Below are 21,059 nucleotides of genomic sequence, written 5' to 3'. Positions count from 1 at the left end.
GCTTGTTTTAGCTTCTTCACAGGACAACTCTTTATACACTTCGCTGACAGCGGTTCTTTCCTGTCATTTTTGCAAATTATGGGAGTCGCTGCTCAGCTTGCCGACCAGCTAGCGCGTTGCCATACAATCACAATAACGTCAATAAGAAGCCTTCGCACGACGGTGCAAATACCGGTGTGGACTTTTACCTTGTCCGTAAAAAAAAGTTTGCACAATACCGTATATACGGACAGGTGTACAGCAGCAACAACGCTGGTAGCGACTTTTTTTTTTGAAGGGGGGGGGGTCAGGACGCATGGTGTATACGGGGTTTGAGACCGTTCGCCAGCGGCCCGGCCAGCACACATGACCGTCTCCGTTCCATTTGTTTTTATTTTCTAAATAAGTATGTTCGTGAGCTACACAGACATGATTGGTCTCAAGCATTTCTTTCGTGAGAAACATGTGGTCACCATGTGCTGAAACATAACCGTGGAACAAAAACTCTATATTTCAATCCGCGTCTAGATTTCACTCGTTGTGTACATGGGTATCGATGTTTCTCGAATCCTGACTCCAAATGCTCTTCAGAAATGACCTGTATATGAGATATGGGAAAGGCTTTCTTTGAAATGGCAACGTCATTTTGTTCAAACTTTCTCCGACCCCACCATCTTTACTGTCCCGGCCCTTGGAGCTAAATTTCGCGACTGCGGCCCGCCGGCTATAAGCTGAGTTTGAGACCCCTGGTGTATACGTAGATGATGTAAAACTGCAACGAATTTCCATGTTCTACCTGGCTGCTGGCGTAAGGGATTCTTTGTTGATACACTCACTAACGTGCAATCTTTTAGCAATTTTTCTTCAACGAGAGAACATGTGCAACACAGAAATGTCTCAGACGTATTGTATAGTTGCACAAAGCTTCGCAGGACACCGCCGCTATTCGCGCTTTTGCCGCTTATAGCTCCCATTACGTGGCGATTAGTAATGAGAAAAATATTTAAGAAGGCTCAAAACAGGAAAACAAATATAAGTAAAATAGAGAGGTGGTTGTGTATCACACATTCACATTGAATGAGTACAGAAACACAATACAGACGGCGCCCTTAAAAGCTATGAGCATGAATTATCGTCAACTTACCTGTTGAGACAATAGAAAATTCAGTGCCTATGAAAAATTGCCTGAAACGGCTCGTTGGGACGCTCATGAGCAAAACGGAGGATTCAGTAAAACAACGTTTCTCGAATCCCCTTCCTAACATCTTTAAGGTAGCTCCTAATGATTTCTATTATTATATTGCAAACTCAATTTCTCTATGCTCTTAAGCGGTAAGCAGAATAGTTTGTACTGTATACTCAAGGCACGCCCACATAATATATTTGTTTTCAAAATCGCCTTGGCAACGTGTAAATGTGTAAACAGTAGTAGAAATAAAGCAGACAATTAGAAGAACAAAGCGGAAATCTTATTTTGTGAGCGCGTTACAAAAGACATACTGCAGTGACCAGACCGGAAAAGCAGTGCAGAGGCCTAGGTAGTGTATGTGATGCAAAATGACAGCGAAGAAAACACTTGTGTTAATAATCAAATTATGATTTCATAAATTATTTAAATAAATGTAGATCGAAGTGAAAATATGGTACGCCAAAATATTTTCTGTTAGGTAAACGCTTGCTCTGTTAGATTTAGCATCTGTACCAGTGGTGCTAAAGTTGTTAGAATCTTATTTGCATATAGGTTTATTCATTGCATGCAAGTCAAACTTACATCCACGAGATCCTTCAAATCGCTGATATGTAAAATCCACGCGACGCAAAGCAACCCCAATCTTGCACGCATGTCATTTCGTTACGGAGCTAGACGCAAGAGAATCTTCAATAACGACACAGTAACAACATCAGAATTTGCGCGATAGACGCCGAACGCAGTGGAGTACGCGGCGCAGGATAGTGGCTAAGAGCAAGCGTCGCGGCAGCGGTGCAACTAAAGAGAAAACAAATAGAGAAAACAAAAGGTACGTGGGCTGGGTGTAGACGTCCGCGTGCTTGTCTTCCTGATCTTCTACCCTCAGTGGATGACTCAGGCGTAAAAATAAAATAACGTCACTGCCCTTAGACTTATTCAAATGGCTTAGTGGCACCAGTATCGGCTTGAGAAGCGGAACTTGGCCAGCGATTATTGTTTCGCACAGTTTTGTTACAATACAAGTATCTTGTACCTTAAGATACACGATACATCATCGAATGTATCGGAAATACAGATACAGATACTCGTCTTTCGAGGCGTATCGCGATACAGATACAAGATACCCATAGAGTATCTAAGATAGTATCTAAGATGCATGTATCTTCGATACTGCCCAGCACTGGCCATAACATACATGACCCAGTCATGGTCTTACGGCCGCTTTATTAGCTTGGTGTGTACCAAAACTGACACGGCATGATAGGAGCGTAAGGCTAACATGAATGGCTGGTCATAACACGAAAATCATGTCATGCATGTCATGTGCGCCATGACACACATGACACAGTCGTAATGTTCTAACGGCCGTTTTATTAACTTTATGTATACCAAAAGTGACGGGGCATGATAACAGCGTAAGATGAAAAAAAAAATGACTGGTCATAACACCAAAGCGATGTCATGCATGTTATCTACGCCATGACATATATGACCCGGTCATGGAGCTCTAATGACGGTTTATTAACTTATTGAGAACCAAAATTTACATGGCATGATAAGAGATTATGAATAACATAAATAGCTGATCATAACACGAAAACTTTGTCATGCGTGTCATGTAGGCCATGACATACATTACCCGGTCATGGAACTCTAACAGCCACTTCATTAATTTAGCTTAATTCGGATTACCTTAATCTGGCTTAATCCGGAAGGGTTTAACGTTGCCATGCTCCGGCTTCCAACAGGCTAGACAATCTCAACTCACTCCAAATTCATTGCTCGTGATGAGCTTATTGTGGATTAGCTTAATCCGGCTTAATTCACATTGCCTTTTTGCGGCCATACTGTCATCCAACTGGCTTGGCAATCTCAACTTACTCAAAATAGATTTCCTTAGGATTAGCTTAATGTGGATTAGCTTAATCTGGCTTAATCCACATTGCCTTATTGTGGCCATACTCTGTCATCCAACTGGCTAGGCTTACTCAAAATTGGATGGTTAGACTTGCTCAACTGGCTAGACTTACTCAAAATTGTATGGTTCAAGATTCGGACTACTTTATCCAGCTTAATCGAATTTAATCGGATCGGCTTAATGTGACCATACGCAGCACCCAAACGGCTAGTCATTCTCAATTCACTCAATATTGACTTGTTCAGGATTAGCTTAACCCGGATTTATTTAGTCACGCTTAATCCGAAAGAACATAGCCTAGTCGGGCCTAATCTACCTCATGGATATGCCATCTCATATTGGACCGGATGAACGTGATCGAACATAATCTCCACTAATCTTGCCTAATCCCACTTGATAGGTATCTATCAGTATAGATTGGTATCGACTAGCGTTAAATGGGCCTGTCTAGACTCAATTAGGCTGCGATATACTGGCTTAACGAGGCTTTTTCTAAGCTTACCCTGCTTTAATCCGGTGGCTAAATAGGTATCAATGTGTATCAATCAGTATTGATTGTTTTGACTATGCTTATTTAGCATGAGCTATGATTAACTTGTCTTGACCAAGCTTATCTAAGCTTATCGGCAAGGTAGCCGAAGCATCTAATCACTCCGCACGGCTTAACGCAAAGCTTAACATCCCCTTTGTAATAGCAGCTTCACGCGATGATTATGCGATGAAGCTAGAGCGAGACAAGCAAGGATTTCTTTAACAGCGTGCTCCCTGCCAGCGATAAAAAATGCACGGCCACATGCTGGACAAGTCAACAACTAACCTCGCATATCTTGGTGCTGTTGGTCGGATGCCAGCGGTCGCGTTTCACTTGTGCTTCCCATTTTTTTCTTCGCTCGCTGTTACGAGGGAAGCGAAACATCCGCTGGCCTTTCGCGTGTGAACTAGTACACAGTGGCACGCAGCAGCCTGTCATAGCGGCCAAAGAACGAATCTCAATACGTCAAGAACAACGTGTTTACAGCACCGTTCCCGCGTAGCCTCTGCGTGCCGCCCGACACTTTTGAACCAATATGGCCGCGAGGCGGCGCGGAGTCTTTCAAAAGGTGTCTCCACCCTGGAAGCGGAGGCGCGCGCACATGGAGGCACCCTACGCACCACTAGCACGTAGCGGCACCAGTGGCGTAGCCAGGGGGGGCACACCGGGCCGGTGCCCCCCCCCCCTGAATTTCTTTTTGCCATGGCGTACAGACCTCAAATGACACTCAATCACATCTGCCTGCCCGACCCCCACTACAGATCAAGGAGGTGCCCCTCCCGAAAAAAAATTCTGGCTACGCCCCTGAGCGGCATCAATTTTTTCACCCTCCTGCCCTCTCCCTGCAAAACAGCAAGTATTCGAATATACGCTGGCTAATCATTCCGCTTTTCAGAAAGAGCTTTCGCTCTATAAAGTAGCGAAAGCCCACATCAGCAGGCGCAAATGCAAATCTATATGGTTTCAGCGGCAGCCGGCAATGCCAGCTATGAAAGCGCATGTACTTTTAAATGCGAAGCATTTCTTAGCGAACCTCAGGCACTTTGGCCGTTTCTATCTACATATCTATCTATCTATCTATCTATCTAGCCGCCTACGTCTGGGCGCTCTCCTGGTCGTCTCCATAACTTGTAATATACCAAAATTGGCATAGCAGGGGATCACTGTATGGCGAACACGATTCACTGGTCGTGACATGAATAACGCAAAATGCCTGCCGCGTACGTCATGAAACCCTTTCTCTCAGTCACGTGTGGCACATACCCGTATACCAGAGTTCATGTTACGCGGGTATGTGCCACAGGTGATACAGAGTCTCAACCAACACAGTAACCGCGAACACACACATTGACACGCAAGGAAAGTGATAACAATAATAAATGTTGGGGTCTCATATCCCAAAACCACGATATGATTATGAGAGACGCCGCAGCGAAGAGCTCCGGAAATTTTGACCATCGGGTCATCGGGGGCGTACCGAGATCGCACAGTACACGGGCATCTAGCATTTTGCCTCCATCGAAATGCGACCGCCGCGGCAGGAATCGAACCCGCGACCTTCGGGTCAGCAAATGAGCACCGTAACCGCTACACCACCGCGGCGGATGCAAGGAAAGTCAGGAAGCCGAAGACAGAACGCCGCTGGAAGACGCTCAACTACCATCCACTCGTCTACGTGGTCCGCAACCTTGACCACGTGGATTACGCACAAACCGGGGTCAATGCTTCCTACAATAAATTTGCTGAGAGAACCAGGCCTCTCATCATTACCGGTGAGGTCAACATAGATTTATCAAGACCCAAAAACGCTTGGTCCTTATATTGCGTGAAAGACGGCTTGGATGTGGACAGGGCATCAAAAGACCTCGCTGCCACGTCCACGACAGGAGGCATCATCGATCATTTCATCGTAAGAGGCATCCACGATTTCCACCAGCTGCACTATGCCTCGCAGTTCACTACACTTCGACTTCTCATAGCCGCGATCACGAACGGATTCGATTAAAAAGTGCGGTCCAGCTGCTGGTGCTCACTGATCACGGTGATGATGACCTTGTTCAAGAACTTTCAAGAACCCCTTCTACACATGCACACGGGTTCGTGAAACGTGCACGCATTCTCCGTGATAACGGACAAGTATAAGCATAACAACTGCAACTGGGACTGTAACGTACGTGCAGTGCGCCTGCGCTTGCCACTCGGCTGTGTATATAGGGAAACTTTCCTGAACGAAGCTTAGTTGAGAGAACGCCTGTCCTGTGCATCTGTGTTCCTTCTTTGTCGTGTTCAGATTCGCCTATCCAGTATTGAAGAATATAAGCATTACATATCAGCTTACCGCGTCTGCTTGGTAACAGCCATGTTTCTGCTGATAGCGTTACACAACTGTAAACAACTGGTTATATAATACATATGTGACTCTTCAACATATGAGTGTGCGTATACCAATTCCACGTTTCTCTAGCGTCATTCCGTCCCGCGCACGCTTCGCATAACATCGATTCCCACGGTACGTGGGATCTGCCGATTTTTAAAGACGATAGTCTTTCTTGGGGAACTTAAACGCAGAAATTTTGGTCTGTCTGTCTGTCTTTCTGTTTGTCGGCACGTCCCTCGATTCAGCCACTCGGCCAAAGTTGAACCACTTGCCCAAGGGCCAGCCGTCTTGAACTGGTATGGCTGTTCATACTTGTGAACGTTGTCGATCAAAAAGTAAATATCATGCATATCTGAGGTGCAACATCACTAGGTAAGTATTAGGTGGCGTGTTCCTTTAATAGAAAATGCATACATACGTAATTTTAAGGATCCTAGTTTCTTAAGCTGCGCTGAAAATGCATAAGAATGGAAGCTTGAGCGAGTTGGTATGCGTTCATCTTTGTTGAAACAGCGCTCACTAGACGACGACGAAGTAAAAGAAAGCACAGGACAGGCGCTGCCTGTCGTGTGCCTTCTTTTACTTCGTCGTCGTCTAGTGAACGCTGTTTCAACAAAGCTGAAAATGCGACTGCGCTGAAATTTGCCTTCCTCCGGGCCCTTCGCACGAGCTCATTGTTGTGTTTCGGTTTCGGTTCTGTATTGCACTGTACGAATGCCATGGGTTGGTGTTGAAAAACTTTAGTTTTGAGAAGGCCAAGAAGGTGAAAAAAAATATTTAAAAAATGAAAAAGCAGCGTTGTGGGCGGCCTTCAGGCTGCCGGTTGTGGGCGCCGCTCTGGCGTTCCTGTTTTACCCAGGCGACGTGTAAATAAAAGAGTGTGTGGAGAGTACTCGTTGAGTGCGGACGTTTCTCTGCTTCAGCGCTTCGCGCCAAACCGCGTTTTCGGGCTGGCTGGCGTCCCCGCCGGTCGCGTTGGTCACCGCCGGTCTTCGCCTGCTGCTGCGCCGGGACTACCAGCACGCAACACAGCACTCATGTTTCCCGACGTATTGCCAGATGGCGTCCATATCTCACACAGCGCCTCTTCTATCGTCTTTACACGACATTTGCAGCGAAGCACGCAGATACGCGGCCAATTTTTTTTGCTTTCCATTTCATCAACTCTGCGGGTCTCTCAGTGAGCTGTCTTTTCTATAAATTCTTGGCACTTGTTCGCACTGATGACCTCACTGTTCCATTCTTTCTTTATTCATTTTCCCTTCGTACCCTACTATCTATCTATCTATCTATCTATCTATCTATCTATCTATCTATCTATCTATCTATCTATCTATCTATCTATCTATCTATCTATCTATCTATCTATCTATCTATCTATCTATCTATCTATCTATCTATCTATCTATCTATCTATCTATCTATCATTGTCGCGGTTAAAAAATGAGGTTAAAGGGGTACTGACACAACATTTCGCGGGCGAGATAGCGTGCGGGATCGATTCCCGTGAACATGCGTATATCATCTGCAAAATATGCACAGCGAACATAGCTTGGAAGGTATTTTAGATTAATTTTGAAGTTTCAGTGCACGATCGAGCACAGCCCCCTCAAAAGTGACCCACGGTGACCCCCGTACTTCCCTCACGTCACCACGCTGCAGTCAATACAACAAGTTATGGTGACGTCATAGCCGCCATTTTTCTTTTTGCCGCGTTTGCTCCAGCCAGGCCCGTAGCCGGGGGGGAGCTCGGGGGGGGGGGGGGGGGGGGGGCTGGCGGCCCGCTCCGAAATATTGATGCCACATGGGTTTTTATCGAAAATAAATAATGAAAATAGGCGTTTTTCTCAAATAGTCAAGGCTTTCAGCCCCCCCCCCCCCCCCCGAAAAAGTTCCTGGCTACGGGCCAGGCTCCAGCAGACTACTACGCGGCGGCTGCTCGCGAGCCCGTGGCCGCGGCGCACGCGTTGAAAGTTTTGTGTTTGGCAACACTGCTGTCCCGTTTCCTGTTCGAACGGACTTCTTGATGCGCACAGTGCGGAAGTGCGTCACAGTTCTGTGTGCTGACGTGGTCAAGCGTTGCACACTCTAGGTGGTGATGGTTGCAGCCGGCTGCTTGCCGTTGTTGGAGCTCTCTCAAACCGAAACTGAGACGGGTCGGTAATGAGGAGCCTATAATTAACTATCTGTCGCGCAGACGCAGCAAACGATGTGCCGTGTTATGACTAACAGGCCCCAAGCAACACATTGCAGCAAAAAAAACGCGAGGCCAAAATTTTTGTGTCAGTGCCCCTTTAAGAGTACTTCGCCGATTTCATTTCGCTGTTATGCAAAAAAGCGACATATGTGATGACGCTTATGCAAGTAAGCTGAATAAAATGAATAAAGATAAGAATATTGCTAATCCTTTTTCTCGCTTTCCTTTCGTTCTATTGTCGTCTCTTTCTTTCCCGCGAGTTTTCTCCATAAGGTTGTACAAGTATCCAATAAATGTTAGTGGTAGGCATAAGCAATATGTGGTAGCAAAAGCGGCAGGCATAAGCAATATTTACAGAAGGCATAATCTGGGAAATCTGTATCGTAGAAACCGATATGTGGATCTTAAGGAGTAAGAGCTGGCGCTGAGCGGTCGTGGCAGACGAGCCTATAGACCTACTCCATGTTTGTAAACTTGCAAACAGCGGTAGGCGCCGTCGATATATCTGGGGCCCTTTTATCGACGTCGCGGCGCGTGGGCTCCGCCCAGCCGGCGCAGCTCGAAGCTCACTAGCGCCCTCTCTGATCACGTGACAACTGGGGCAGCAGGCGCAAAAGCTGCCTCCGAGCACCGCGCGTCGGGGCGCCTCCACCATGTTTACAAGCGGCGCCCGCAACAGAGGAAGTTGCAGAGGCTGTAAGAGGGACTATTAAATGAACATAAAAGAGCCGTCTTGACCCCCAGCTTTAGCTCTGAGAACCTCATCAAAAAATGAGGTATGTTAACGGCGGGAATGTGACTCATTTGCGAAATATCATCGCCGTTGCGGCAGTCTAGGACACACGTGTACGTTTTAATTTGTTAATTAATGCACGAACGACCAACCCAGCTCAGGAAGGGGCTCTTGGGTGCCTTCTGTAAATGCACGGAGTAAAAATACGTAGTTACGAATCGTTACAGTAAATCCTCGCATATAACAAGTGTGCCGGGGAAGTTATTCATGCAAACGAGAAGGGCTATCTCGGCGAAAGTTTCATCCGTGATACGCCGGCGATAATGCTTCAACTACATGCTGTGGACAAGGCGGTTACGTACCTGTCAGGTCCGCCAACTGCGGGCCGCGGCGCCCTCCGTACGCACAAGTCGAGACCGCGAAATGCGTACAGCCCGTTAACAGATTCGGCAAGTTTCCCGAGTGTTGTTTTTCTGTGAATTCTGACAGACATAGCAATATCGTGAAGCGCACCGCAGCCAGAACAGCCCTGTACGATACACTTGTGTATCGTCATCGCAATTGCATACGATTTGGAAAAGCATAGTTGAACGAATCGTCCTTTCGTTCGCTGCTGCGTTAATGAACCGTGCCCACGCACAAAAGAACACATGAGCCGTGACCGAGCCACAGCTTTAGTTCACGCGAGTACAACGAAAGACTTTTGACGTGTATAAGACTTCTGCAGTGATGTCAACAATGGCAATCGTGAAGAATTCTACGCATATGACAATGCTATCCACAACGTTAACGTGATTTGAGGTGAATGTGCTCGCTATGCCTCCGCACAAGGCTTATGACAAAGAATGCGATGCGCCACATTACAATGACAAACGCGTGACAAAGCTAATCCTTTCTGCCGGGTAAGCCGCCCCAAAACATAACCGATGTGCCGGCGTCGGAGACAAGTTCTCGCGTTTTACAGCTGCGGCTAATTTCTTACGACGGTTTTCGTAAACAGCTACTGAAAGAAAAAAAAAAAAACTTTATTCATCTTTCTTGTGCCCTTCTGCGCAAATAACCGCGACACTGCTCGTCGGTAGACTGTTTTTCTTTTAATTTTTTTCTTGTTTCCACGACGACATACAGCGCACGCACCTGCGAAAACACAGCAGAAACTGCGGTATGCACAGCGGCTTTCGACTACCGCGCGAAACAAAACGCCCGACGACAGCGCCACCGCATTTTCGTGACGTATGGGCGGTGGAATACGTCAATAGTAGTATAACTTATAGAAATGGAGTAGCCGAGGGGATATACTGGGTGTTGTTTTAAGAAAATAGGGATTTTTCATGAAAATTCGGTGACAGCCAGGCTTCTGTCGTTTCCTCACACGAACTCTATGCCGAGGAGGCACTGTAGCTTTCTAATATAAACTGCCCTCAAGTCGATAATTAGAAAGGTAATTAAAGAGTCTTTGTTAATTAGTCACCACAGTGTCATCTTCGCTGGGGCAAAGTACTTCCGCCTCGACGTGGAGTTCGTGTGCGGAAACGACAGGAGGCTTAGTGTCGTATTATTATTAAAAAAAAAACCGTATTGTCTAAAGAAAAACCACCCGGTCTACCCCAACTTCTCCAGAGCAAGCCAGTTAGAACAGACCATATCATTCTTTGTCAACATATTCGTCATAAAGGCTGGTCTCCGGTGGAAACGACAGAATAATTTTGTCGATAATAAGCATTGATTAACTAGCAGATATGCAAAGAAGCCGATAACGTATAACGAAGTAAACCTTTCAGCTGCATTCTTAATCAGTATGAACTCCACGGCATTCTTTCGAATTGTTTTAGTCAGATTTGAGGTGACAATTTGATTATTGCAAGAGAAACTGGTTCTTTTGGTACCGACGCCCTACATAGCGTCTGCACTTCACTGCGGCGTCGTGGATTTATTTTTATATCCTAGAGTTCGCGTCTCTGTGCCTCAATAAAAGTCATCCAAGGTTGCCAGGTTCAATGTTTAGCCTACCTAGAGTACCCTGTATAGTCCGTATTTAGTAATAAAAATTAGGTATGTTGACGTTCAGTCAATACAAATCAGTTATCATCAATATTACTAATACCAATCACGGAAAGCTTAATTTTTGTGCAGGAATTTCAAGGCGCGCCGGCACCACCCGCTTTTAGATGTCGCATCTTTTTAGCTTATAAAAATACGTAACCAACTAGCGCATAGTTTGAAATTGCTAAGTTATATATATACGTATATAAAAAAAAAACTTCATCTTGTGGCAACAATAGCTTTGTTGGTGTTTACGGAGAATATATTCGCACAGCGTATACATTTCGGTCGCAAGTGATACTAGGCCGCCATTAAGAGGCTGCGCTCAAAGTTGGCTGCTGCAACGTAAGGTTAGGACTTTCCCTCTTTCCACTGAGGATAGAGCTCTTTCCGATTTCCTGCGTGAATCCAGTCAGATCACGTCGCGGATAAACCACAGCTGAGACGACGAGCAGCGTCTGCAGAATCCAGCGACTTCCCTCAGACCGCTCTCGCTTACGGTATCGGCGTGCCAGTTTTCTCGGATTCTCAGTCGTGGATACAATCTGCAGTAACACAATGGTGGTGCCGTCCCGGCAAATTTCCCGAAGTGCGCACGTATTACGGCTGTATATAGCATACAAAGGAGATATTATGGCGACCAGTACGTCAAAGTTGTTTCTGAAAACTGAGCCCAACGTCTTCCATCTTCCAGTTGAACTATCGAGATAACCTAGATTTGCGCCGCAGCCTCTTTTATCGCGCGGCACGTCCCAGACCGACCCTTGGTGCGCTTTCATGCGCTTGCTCAGCTCAACCAAGATACAAGCTCGCAATCAATAGACAACTTCTTCTACCGTATAGAAGCAACCGCGATGCGCGTAGCGCCCGAGGAACGCCTTTGTGCCACATGCAAATATCTCACTACCACGCCGACTCCTGCATCATCATCTAACGCGGCTCGCACGCTATGCTGCAGGCAATGGGAGGCCCGTAGACACAATGGCCGCCCCCGGCATCACGTAAGCATCTCTTGTCCCGACGCCGATCGTACGATGCTCCCTGCACGTGTACGCCATCTTCGGGGATCGCTGACCACTCCTTCTCGCATTGTGCGCAGGACCATGCGGTCTTCCCGCGTGAATATTTGACCGACCGTGTTGACTGAACGGGCGGTTCGATGGTTTCCTCCAACACGGCCTCGTCTCACGCGTGGCGCTGTGAAATGGATTGGTCGGTGGGTCGTCGAACCCGATTATGGAGGAAGGGGTAAAGTAAAAGCCACTCGTGGCGAGATGCCGTTGGAACTGTCTGAGACCTAGGTTAGATTTAAACGGGGTCGAGGTGAAGGTAGTTATCGGGGAGAGAGCGTTGGGCGACTCCGCATGGCTGAGGGTCGCGCGTCGGCGTAACCTGAAAGCGTTTGAAGCAGCTGTAGGCGAAGTTTCGTTCTCAGAGTAGATCTTCCCGTTAGATTAATTTAATATTAAAGTTTACATACATAGAATAAGGTTAGTTGATGGATTGAAGAATTATTTACGGCTGATTCCTTTACATCTTAATCGGCCTACTTACAGGAGAGAAATGAGCCATATTTAATGGGGGGCTCTTGCTCTACTGGTTGACTTGTATCCATTAAAGTATTAAAGAAGATGAACTGTAAAGATTGGGCGATAGTGGTAACGAAGTGCACGTATACGTGCGGTACGAAAACTGCATTTGCTAGGTACCGTTATCCAGGCTATCAAAATGACGGCCATCATAGTTAAGGAGGCTGATTGAAGAGACGTAAAATTAAAGAGCTTGCGGCATCGCTTAGGAAGGTTATTGACTGTGTACTAGAGAAGACGGTGTGCTTGAGTTCAATGAGGTGGGGTCATTGCTCCACTTTATTGGCTAAATATTTGATATGATATGTTTATTTGTGGCATTGGTGGGCTATATACATAAGCAGATGCGAACCATCAAATCAGAATAGTTGTGGGTGATCTCTTGTCTGCTCTTTGTGGTATTTGATGTCTTTGTCATCAGTTTGTGCTCGTTGTCAAGACTAAAGCCTTATATATCTCCGGACCAGGGTCACGGGTTGAAAAGCTGGTGTGTGGTTCAAAAGAGCGCGTGAATCACAAAAACCACCCGCGCGCCTCGTTGCTCGAGGTGCGCGAGCTGTGCGGTCACTTCGTCCTTGCGGCGTTCGCGTGATTCAAAGTGCATCGTAAAATCGCGACACCAGATGGCTTTGGCCTAGGAGTCGTCTTAGGCGAATGCATAATGGACCCTGTGAGCTTTTTCTATCACTGTAGAGGAACGCTATTTATGCACCGCTGGAGCCGAAGTCACAATGTTCATGGTCGTAGAAGTGTTCTATTTCCATTCGCCGGCCGCCTTCGTTAACGATATGTCAAGTGTCAAGATTGGTTAAAATTTTGTCTGACGAACAATTCTGGCGTAAGATGTTTTTGTGAAAAGAAGCCTTGTTGTCTACCTATAGTTCGCAGAGGACACGTTGAGCGGAACTTATATGTTTTGTCTCCTAGCACGTCGAGGCAGTGTGATGAAAGAAAAAAAATATAGTTGATCCCTCCATCATGGGATTCAGCATAAGCCGAAAATGAAACTTTTCTTCCGAGAAGTAGTTGAATGTTTACTCTACATTGATTAATGAGAGCTTGTACAATTGGTGTTTGGCGACTACAGCACCATTTCATGCGGATACACCTATGTTGACGCCTGGTGGCATTTCCATTCCGATGGTTAACGTCAATGATCATGATTAAACCTTTGCGGTAGCTGAAGTAGTTAGCATACAACCGTACACAGCATATGGTGAATCCCGCGCAAAGATGGCATCAACAAGCACATATTATACACTGGTACTCGATATGTGCTTATGGATAGCGTCGTCGTTTAAGGAGATGAAGCCTCTGCTCATGCCTGCTCTACCACACAGCGCTTCGGGAACGCGAGTGACAGAGTTCGTAGCTTGAGCCGTGAACGCACGAAGGAGTTGCGCTTCCCGCTGGCGCGTTTTTCTCTGCACCAAAACATTCGATCACGCGTCGACGTTGTTGCCTATCTGCAGCAGTTTTCTTAGTCGGACCCACCACACTCGAAGCAGTAGACGACGAAGAAACGCTGTTGGGGTATGGGGAAGCTTCACTACGCATGAGACGAGGCGGCACACACTGACACAGAGCGAACCACAAAGTACGTAGCTGCGCTGACACTGAATCGAATCACCGCGCACGACGCGTTGTGCGGGAGGAATATATTTTATTGAAATGAAACGGGAGTGGAAATCGGGGAGCCAGCCTTCGCTGCGCTGAGACTACCGAAGCGCTCCCTGTCGGCGCTCGTTGGTATCATGATGCTGTGCTTCACTATTCCTAGATGGCGATACCGCCCTTGCCAAGCAAGAGCGCAGTAGAGACGGGGTAGGTGTGACAGATATATCATATAAGGCGCGCTTGTGAGCGTCTTAGAACGTGTGTCGGTAGCGCAGTAGGTAGAGTGCCCGGCATCCATCGTCGTGGACTGAGAGGTTGAGGGCTCGACTGCCAGGTCACCCGTGGCAACGAAACGTTTTTTTTATTTCTCAGTATGTTCGTATGTATTTTACCGACGTCACTTCCGTTACGTAAATGACGTCAGTGAAGACTTGGTGGACCCAGGCATAAAACACTTTCCTGTTAAAACAGCGCAGGCTCAACCACTCGCTTTATAAAATCTACAAAATTGGCTTGCTTTGTAGACGTCCAGCTGTGTCGTAGGGTCACTTGTCACTAACGTCGCGGTATATGCGGGCTGTCAATGCAGTGTAGCGTCAATTAATGCTTGCCAAAGTTGAATTTAAGGTAAAACCAGGTCACCCGTGCCTATACGATGGTTAGGTCTCATTCTTCAGGTGACAAGGATGGATTAATTGTCGGGCGAGTTGCCACGACATTGTAAAAATGGCACTAGAAAGGGGATAGAATAGGCGAAGGTGACAACATAAGCGCTGACTAACAACTGAAAGCATATTAAGAAAAAGCTAAAAATGACAGCATAGGTGACCACGCGTTCAGAAAAAGAAAACGGAACAAGTCACATTTGCACAGTCATTTGAAGTGATTTCCCGCATAATCAACCTCGCCTTTTTTCCGCAGCCATGGCAGAGCACCGGCCCTTGCTTCGCAGCACCAGGAATACGACGACAAAAAAGAACGTGTAACACTACCTTCATTGATAATAGTAACCAACCAAGTACGTCTTCGCACAAGAACTTTAGGACGAGGGACAAAGCGGAGGCGATACACACAAGGGCTTCTTCTTCGCTCGGCCCTTGTCAAAAAGTATTTTTAGTGAGACGTACTATCAAGACTACCTACTAGACCGATCGTGCACATTGCTAGCTTACGTCATAATTCGCCCCAGAAATTAACATTATGATGACAAAGGTAAACGCGCAGCCGAATTACATCGCCGCAAACACATTTCGAACTTATTTTCTGGAGTTTTTTTTTTGTTGTTGTTTCTTATTGTGTGTGTATAGGGTGGGGGGGGGGGGTCTGGACAACCTTGTCACTGCATGTTTTCACAGCCATTTTTTGTAGTGCGTGTTTGCAGTGGGTCAAACGTTCACAGTGCGATGGTGTGGAAGGCCCGTTGGGAGTCTATGGCTTGGAAAACAATCGGGCGATTTTCGCATTCTTGCATTTCCAAATGCATTTATGCAAACCGGCATGCACTGGTTTGATCTGTTCTGCGAGTCTTTAATTAAAGAGAATGAGGTGTTGTTCGTATTGCTCGTGGAGCAAACCTGCGTCGGTAAGTCGACCAGGTGTCGTGCGGTTAAAAATAGTGGGCAAGAGAAAACGGGATTTCAATCAGTACAAAACTGCAGGCTTTCGTGAAAACGCAAATACGCGCACAAGCACGAAACGCTCTATTAAAGCAACGAAATGGGGAAGGGTGAAACGATCAAGGTATCAGTTTTATTGCAGTGAACAAAGTTACTGTGCATTGTCAAAGAAGCATCACTCTTTTCTGAAATCAGTAACAAAGGTAACATAGGCAGTCTCGCAGGCAAGGATAAGTATAGGTGAAGATTACAAAGCTGCGTCGGCGTGGATAAGTTTTGACAAAAGCGAATCTGCTAAAACGTTAGTCGCTTCTTTATCTACTACACACTCTGCACGGGAGCATCAAAAGGCTCTGGACTAGAAACAGCAGCGTCACCCTCTAATATTCTCCCCACTTTGCCACTTGTGGTAAGTATTGCGCACACTTCAACATGCCGCAGGGGGGTGTACACAATCACGTTTCAGTAGTGTGCCTCAAAACGCGCAACAAAACGCGCATCAAGGCACCCTAACGTTTCAGCACACCCAATCCACAACACAAAACTGGGCTTTTGAAGAGAGCCCTAACCACCTCCACCATCGAAGATTGGCGTAAGCTGGTAGCAACCGCTGTCGACGTGGCGATAGCGTATGGTTTCCTGGAATGGGGAGACCACCCGGAGAACAATGTTTAAATAATACCCGAATAAAGACGTTTATTCTCTCTCTCTTGAAGTACTTGGCTTCGTGCAAACAGACAAATTTTCGAGTGTCAGGCGTATAATGCATCAGCCACTGGTGTAGCCACGGGGCGGCGGGGTGGAGTGTTCAATCCCCCCCCCCCCCCACCGCGATATTTTCGCATTTTGATTGTGCATATATGCACGCACACATACAAATGCACACACGAACATACATAAAGTATGGTTGAACACCCCCCCTCCCCCCCGGCGAAAAAAAATTGCTGGCTACGCAACTGATATTAGTAACATGCTCTTTGAAGGTGCGCGTATACCCGTACCGAACAAATATCGAGACACCCTCTCAACGTACTAACGATAGTACACAGGATGGACGGCCAGCACCCGCGCGCATGCTTTGTGCGCACATACAGCGATCTGAAGTAATTCGAAGCCGCGCACCCATGGGCGCAGACTAACGTCTCTATGTATACTCGATATCTATACTTTCGTGCCTTTTGAATAGCTGATCAGGCACATCTGCAGTGAGACTTTGGTCAAGAGCACCTGCGCATTACGAAATATGGTTCACGAGCGAAACTTATTGGGAGACAGCGGGGTTTCGCACAGAAACGGGTCATTGCATCATTACGTGAACAGGCCGAATAATGATGCGTGATGCAGCATTCGATCACTGCGCATTTTTCTTAAACACTGAATCAAGGATTACTGCTGGACGTGCTTGTGGGCTTTGAGGCAGAAGACATTTCGCTTACACTTGACATGACTGTATTTCGAAAAACATTTGACGGATGAGTTTACAGGCTATTTGGTTGATGGCCCAGCTTATGTTGATTTCTCATGCATTGATATTGGGGGGGGGGGGGGGGGGGAAGTGTTGCGGAAAAGAGACATTGCCATGGTCACGAATTATGGCACAGCCGCGACCATAATTTTAGAGACCATGGGAGCACATGGCAAACAGCACCGCTGAACCTTCCAACGGCTGCTTGCGAAGCTCGGGAGAATGCACTGCGCACGCGCGTCCTGTTTTACGTACCAGCCTGCTCGTTCGTTCGTCCGGGTGAAACCGAATCCCAGAAGGCGTGGGATTTGCCGAATTTTTATATTTCGGGATCGTGTTGCGTAAGACAGGCACTGCCATGACCACGAATTGCGGTACATATACAAGCAAGTGAAAACAAGAAAGTACTCCAGACATCTGGCAAACGTCTTTATTAACATCTAAATACACGGGCTACTACAGCCATTTATGACATGAATAAAATTGGCTAAAAATTGCACCTACGAGATCGTCCGATCGTGGAAGTTAGCTTGTTAATAGAATTGGCCCATAATGTGCGATAGTCTAATGATTGTGGTTAATCATAAACGCGGAACACTGAAAACGATTCAAAATCCCGCACATGAGTGTGCACTCTTCGCACACTGTCAAACGGTCAAACTTAAAGGTATTGGGAACGTCCATAGGTGGTCATGAGTCAATAAGCAGTCTAAACGGCACTGAGCTAAGATATTGGATCATTGTCACGGCTCAACGACTTGGCAAGTCCAGTGAATGTAGCAGTCGAACACGACTGGAAGCAGGGACCGTTTCGAACGAGTTCGTCGCGGCACCCTGCAGGAAACATTCACAGCGACGTCATGCGCTTCGCGCGGCATTCGTCTGTGTAGCCTCGGTAGTGAAGGTCTAGGCAGTCGAGCTGAGGTAGCCCGACTCGGACGACCATCTCCGAATGTGGCACCGCCGACAGGAGGTACCAGTATCGGAAGCCGATGATGCACAATAGGTTGTGCCTGCAAGGAAAAGAGATCCTGTGAGCGCATGAGTGCGTTAGAAGAAAACACAACTTGGGACGCATTCCTGAACCAGTTGCAGTTACTCACACTTAAATCTTCGCTATCGTGGGCTGTTGGAAACTAGAGATATAGATTCGCCTATGAAAGCGTCATATCCTTGTAAACTAAAGAAAGCGATGGAAGCATTGTTTGCTTGGGCGTCAGTGTCCGCCAGCATATGAAAATCAGACACCAAAAGCAAATGAATTATGCGTGAGATTTGTAACTTTCACGGTGACATCGAAACATTTAGGATGCGGAACCATCCCCAGATCAGCTCTCACGTGCTATCGTACCGCTTACGTAACTCAGAAAGACAATTCGCCTGCAGAGACGCGTTGCCGATGTCCAGATGTTTGTGTCGAAGAATCAGATCACGCCAGTGCACTGTTGTTGACGTAGAACGCACGAATCCAGGATTCAAGGCAGATGAACTGTCGGAGAGGCTCACTGTATTCGTTGTACCGCAGCTCTCGATGAACCGCGGGCATGCTGCGTCACGAAGCTGAACGCGAGGTCACGGAGTCGAAGGCTGTTCCACGAGTTGGACTTGCGGTAGTTAACGCTGGCGCAGGCAGCCGCGTAGTCCTTGAAGTCTAATGGTGCTGCCGGCTTGCGTTCACAGCACGAAGGTAGTTCGGAGGTGAACGTGAACGTTTCCAGACCAACGGGCTCCGCGAGGACTGCGTGGCACTCCAGAAGGTTGCACGTACGAAATGCACGTGCAGGTCGTCCCGATTCGGGCATAAGCAGAGGAACTTCGAGACGTGGTGGAAGCTTTAGTCGTAGGCCACTTCGACGTAGATGCGGCGCAGGTTGGGATAGACGGCGCCTTTGCGACAGTGACACTTGAACTCCTGTATGCGCTGTGCTTCCGCACCCATCTCGAAAACGAGGGAGAACACGACTTCGGCAACATGAGGCAGCCGCAGCAATTTTAACGTGAGCAGGTCGCTCGGCTCGAAGGCGCAGGCTAGGCACCGCAAGTACAGCAGATGCGTGCATTCGTATATGTGCGGAATCCTTTGGTTGGGGTGAATAATATTGCAGTTTGTGAGGTCCAATTCGCACACGTTCGATGCCTCACCGACATTGCCCAGCTGCTCAAAGAAGGTATTCATCATCTGGTTGGGGCACAGGCTCACGGTTGTACCGGCGGTCCTTCGAATGTCTCTTGTTCCGAGAACGGTCCACCATAGTTGAGTCGCAGTTGCTGCAGGGGCGTGGACTGATAACGTCACGTGAAGCACGCGACGATGCCTACGGGGCCGCTTCTGACAGACGGTGCTCATCACAGCCGTGATATATACGTGCTACTAGTCCCGGAAGATGACGTCACGCAGATGCGGTGGCGCTACGACCGTGATTGACGCCCCCAAAAGAAACATTTATTTTTGATTAGCTTGATAAAGTCGAGAAGAAACGTGCGGTTCTCGAAACGCTAAGTGACCAAGCTTTCTTGAATTATTGCATGAGCAGAAACTGTTCTTCAAACCGGCCAACTGTACGACGAAGATCGAAAACGACAACGCTATCGTTTTTTTTTCCTCATGCCATCGTCTTATGGTATGCTTATTTCGCAAGATAAACCACTACGAGACATCATGGGGAATGGTGACAATAATCGTATTGCGGAAGATAAGGTTCTTTCAATGTTATGAATGTGAGGCCGGGACGTAGCACGTTGTGGAGATGCCCACTTCACGCGATATTGACCATATTTGAACTTATGATAGTAATAATACGCAATATCTCACGTTTTATGTGCCAGGTCCACGATGAGATTACGAGGCGCGCCGTAGTAGAGTGCTCCGGAAATTTCCACCGTCTGATGTTCTCTAACGTGCACTGTCATCGCACAACACACGGGCCTCTAGCACATCGCCTCCACCAAAATGCCACCGCCGCGGCCGGAATCGAGCAGCAGACCACCGTAGCTACTGTGCCATCATGGCGGACAACCTATATTAACCGTAGAATAATCTGCAATAATTACCAGGGAGAGCCCTGGCGTTTGTCTCTAAGGGAGCTGTAAAAGTGGTGGTTTAGTATGTGTGGTAAAGTCAGGAAGTGCGTGAATACACCTAAACATGGGCCTCCCGTCCACATGCGTCTTTAGTAGCCGGCACTTACGAAAAAAATATTGCGTTGTACGCGCCACAGTTTGCAACTACCGTTCATCTTGATTTCTTTTCGAGTTTCGAAAGGAACCTAATCGCTCAGAGCTTTAGGCACATGGTATGGTAGGTATGGTAGTCCCTACAATACATATATATATATATATATATATATATATATATATATATATATATATATATATATATATATATCTTGTGACGCAACGGTTAGCGCGACCTTTATTAGGCCCCGAAGGCACGGTGAAGCGACCACACCCGAGGCACAGATCACAATCAAGCCGAGTTCCCACTACAGATGAAGACGACGAACACCCATGATGATGACCATGTACGAGGAGGGTAGATGTGTGTAATATATATATATATATATATATATATATATATATATATATATATATATATATATATATATATACAGCAGCACTAGTGCTATCTCCAGCATTCATTTTTTCCAGTTCATCTGCGTTCGCAAATAAAAGTATTTATCAGAAATCTGTGCAGTGCACTCGTGCGCTCAATTTCGTAATCAATGTGTTGCATACGCGCTCTGAAACGATAGCCTTCATCTGACAAGAACGTAAAGAAAATTCGGCAGATCCCACGCGTTGCGG

General features: G+C 46.9%; 1 protein-coding gene across 1 annotated transcript; it reads right to left on the bottom strand.

The window, feature by feature from the left end:
- Nucleotides 1-17,639: 17,639 nt before the first annotated feature.
- LOC119394317 (uncharacterized) lies at nt 17,640-19,603 on the bottom strand. The gene is made up of 2 exons (XM_037661606.2): nt 18,762-19,603; nt 17,640-18,268 (listed from the first exon to the last, which is right to left on the bottom strand). Exons 1-2 carry the CDS (start codon nt 19,313-19,315, stop codon nt 18,103-18,105), a joined length of 720 nt encoding a protein of 239 aa, XP_037517534.1. The 5' UTR covers nt 19,316-19,603; the 3' UTR covers nt 17,640-18,102.
- Between the last annotated feature and the right edge of the window lie 1,456 nt (nt 19,604-21,059).

The sequence above is a fragment of the Rhipicephalus sanguineus genome, chromosome 5 (assembly GCF_013339695.2).
Source record: "Rhipicephalus sanguineus isolate Rsan-2018 chromosome 5, BIME_Rsan_1.4, whole genome shotgun sequence".
NCBI lineage: Eukaryota > Metazoa > Arthropoda > Arachnida > Ixodida > Ixodidae > Rhipicephalus > Rhipicephalus sanguineus.
Note: the sequence above shows the minus strand (reverse complement) of the source record. Positions and strands in the feature narration are given on the sequence as shown.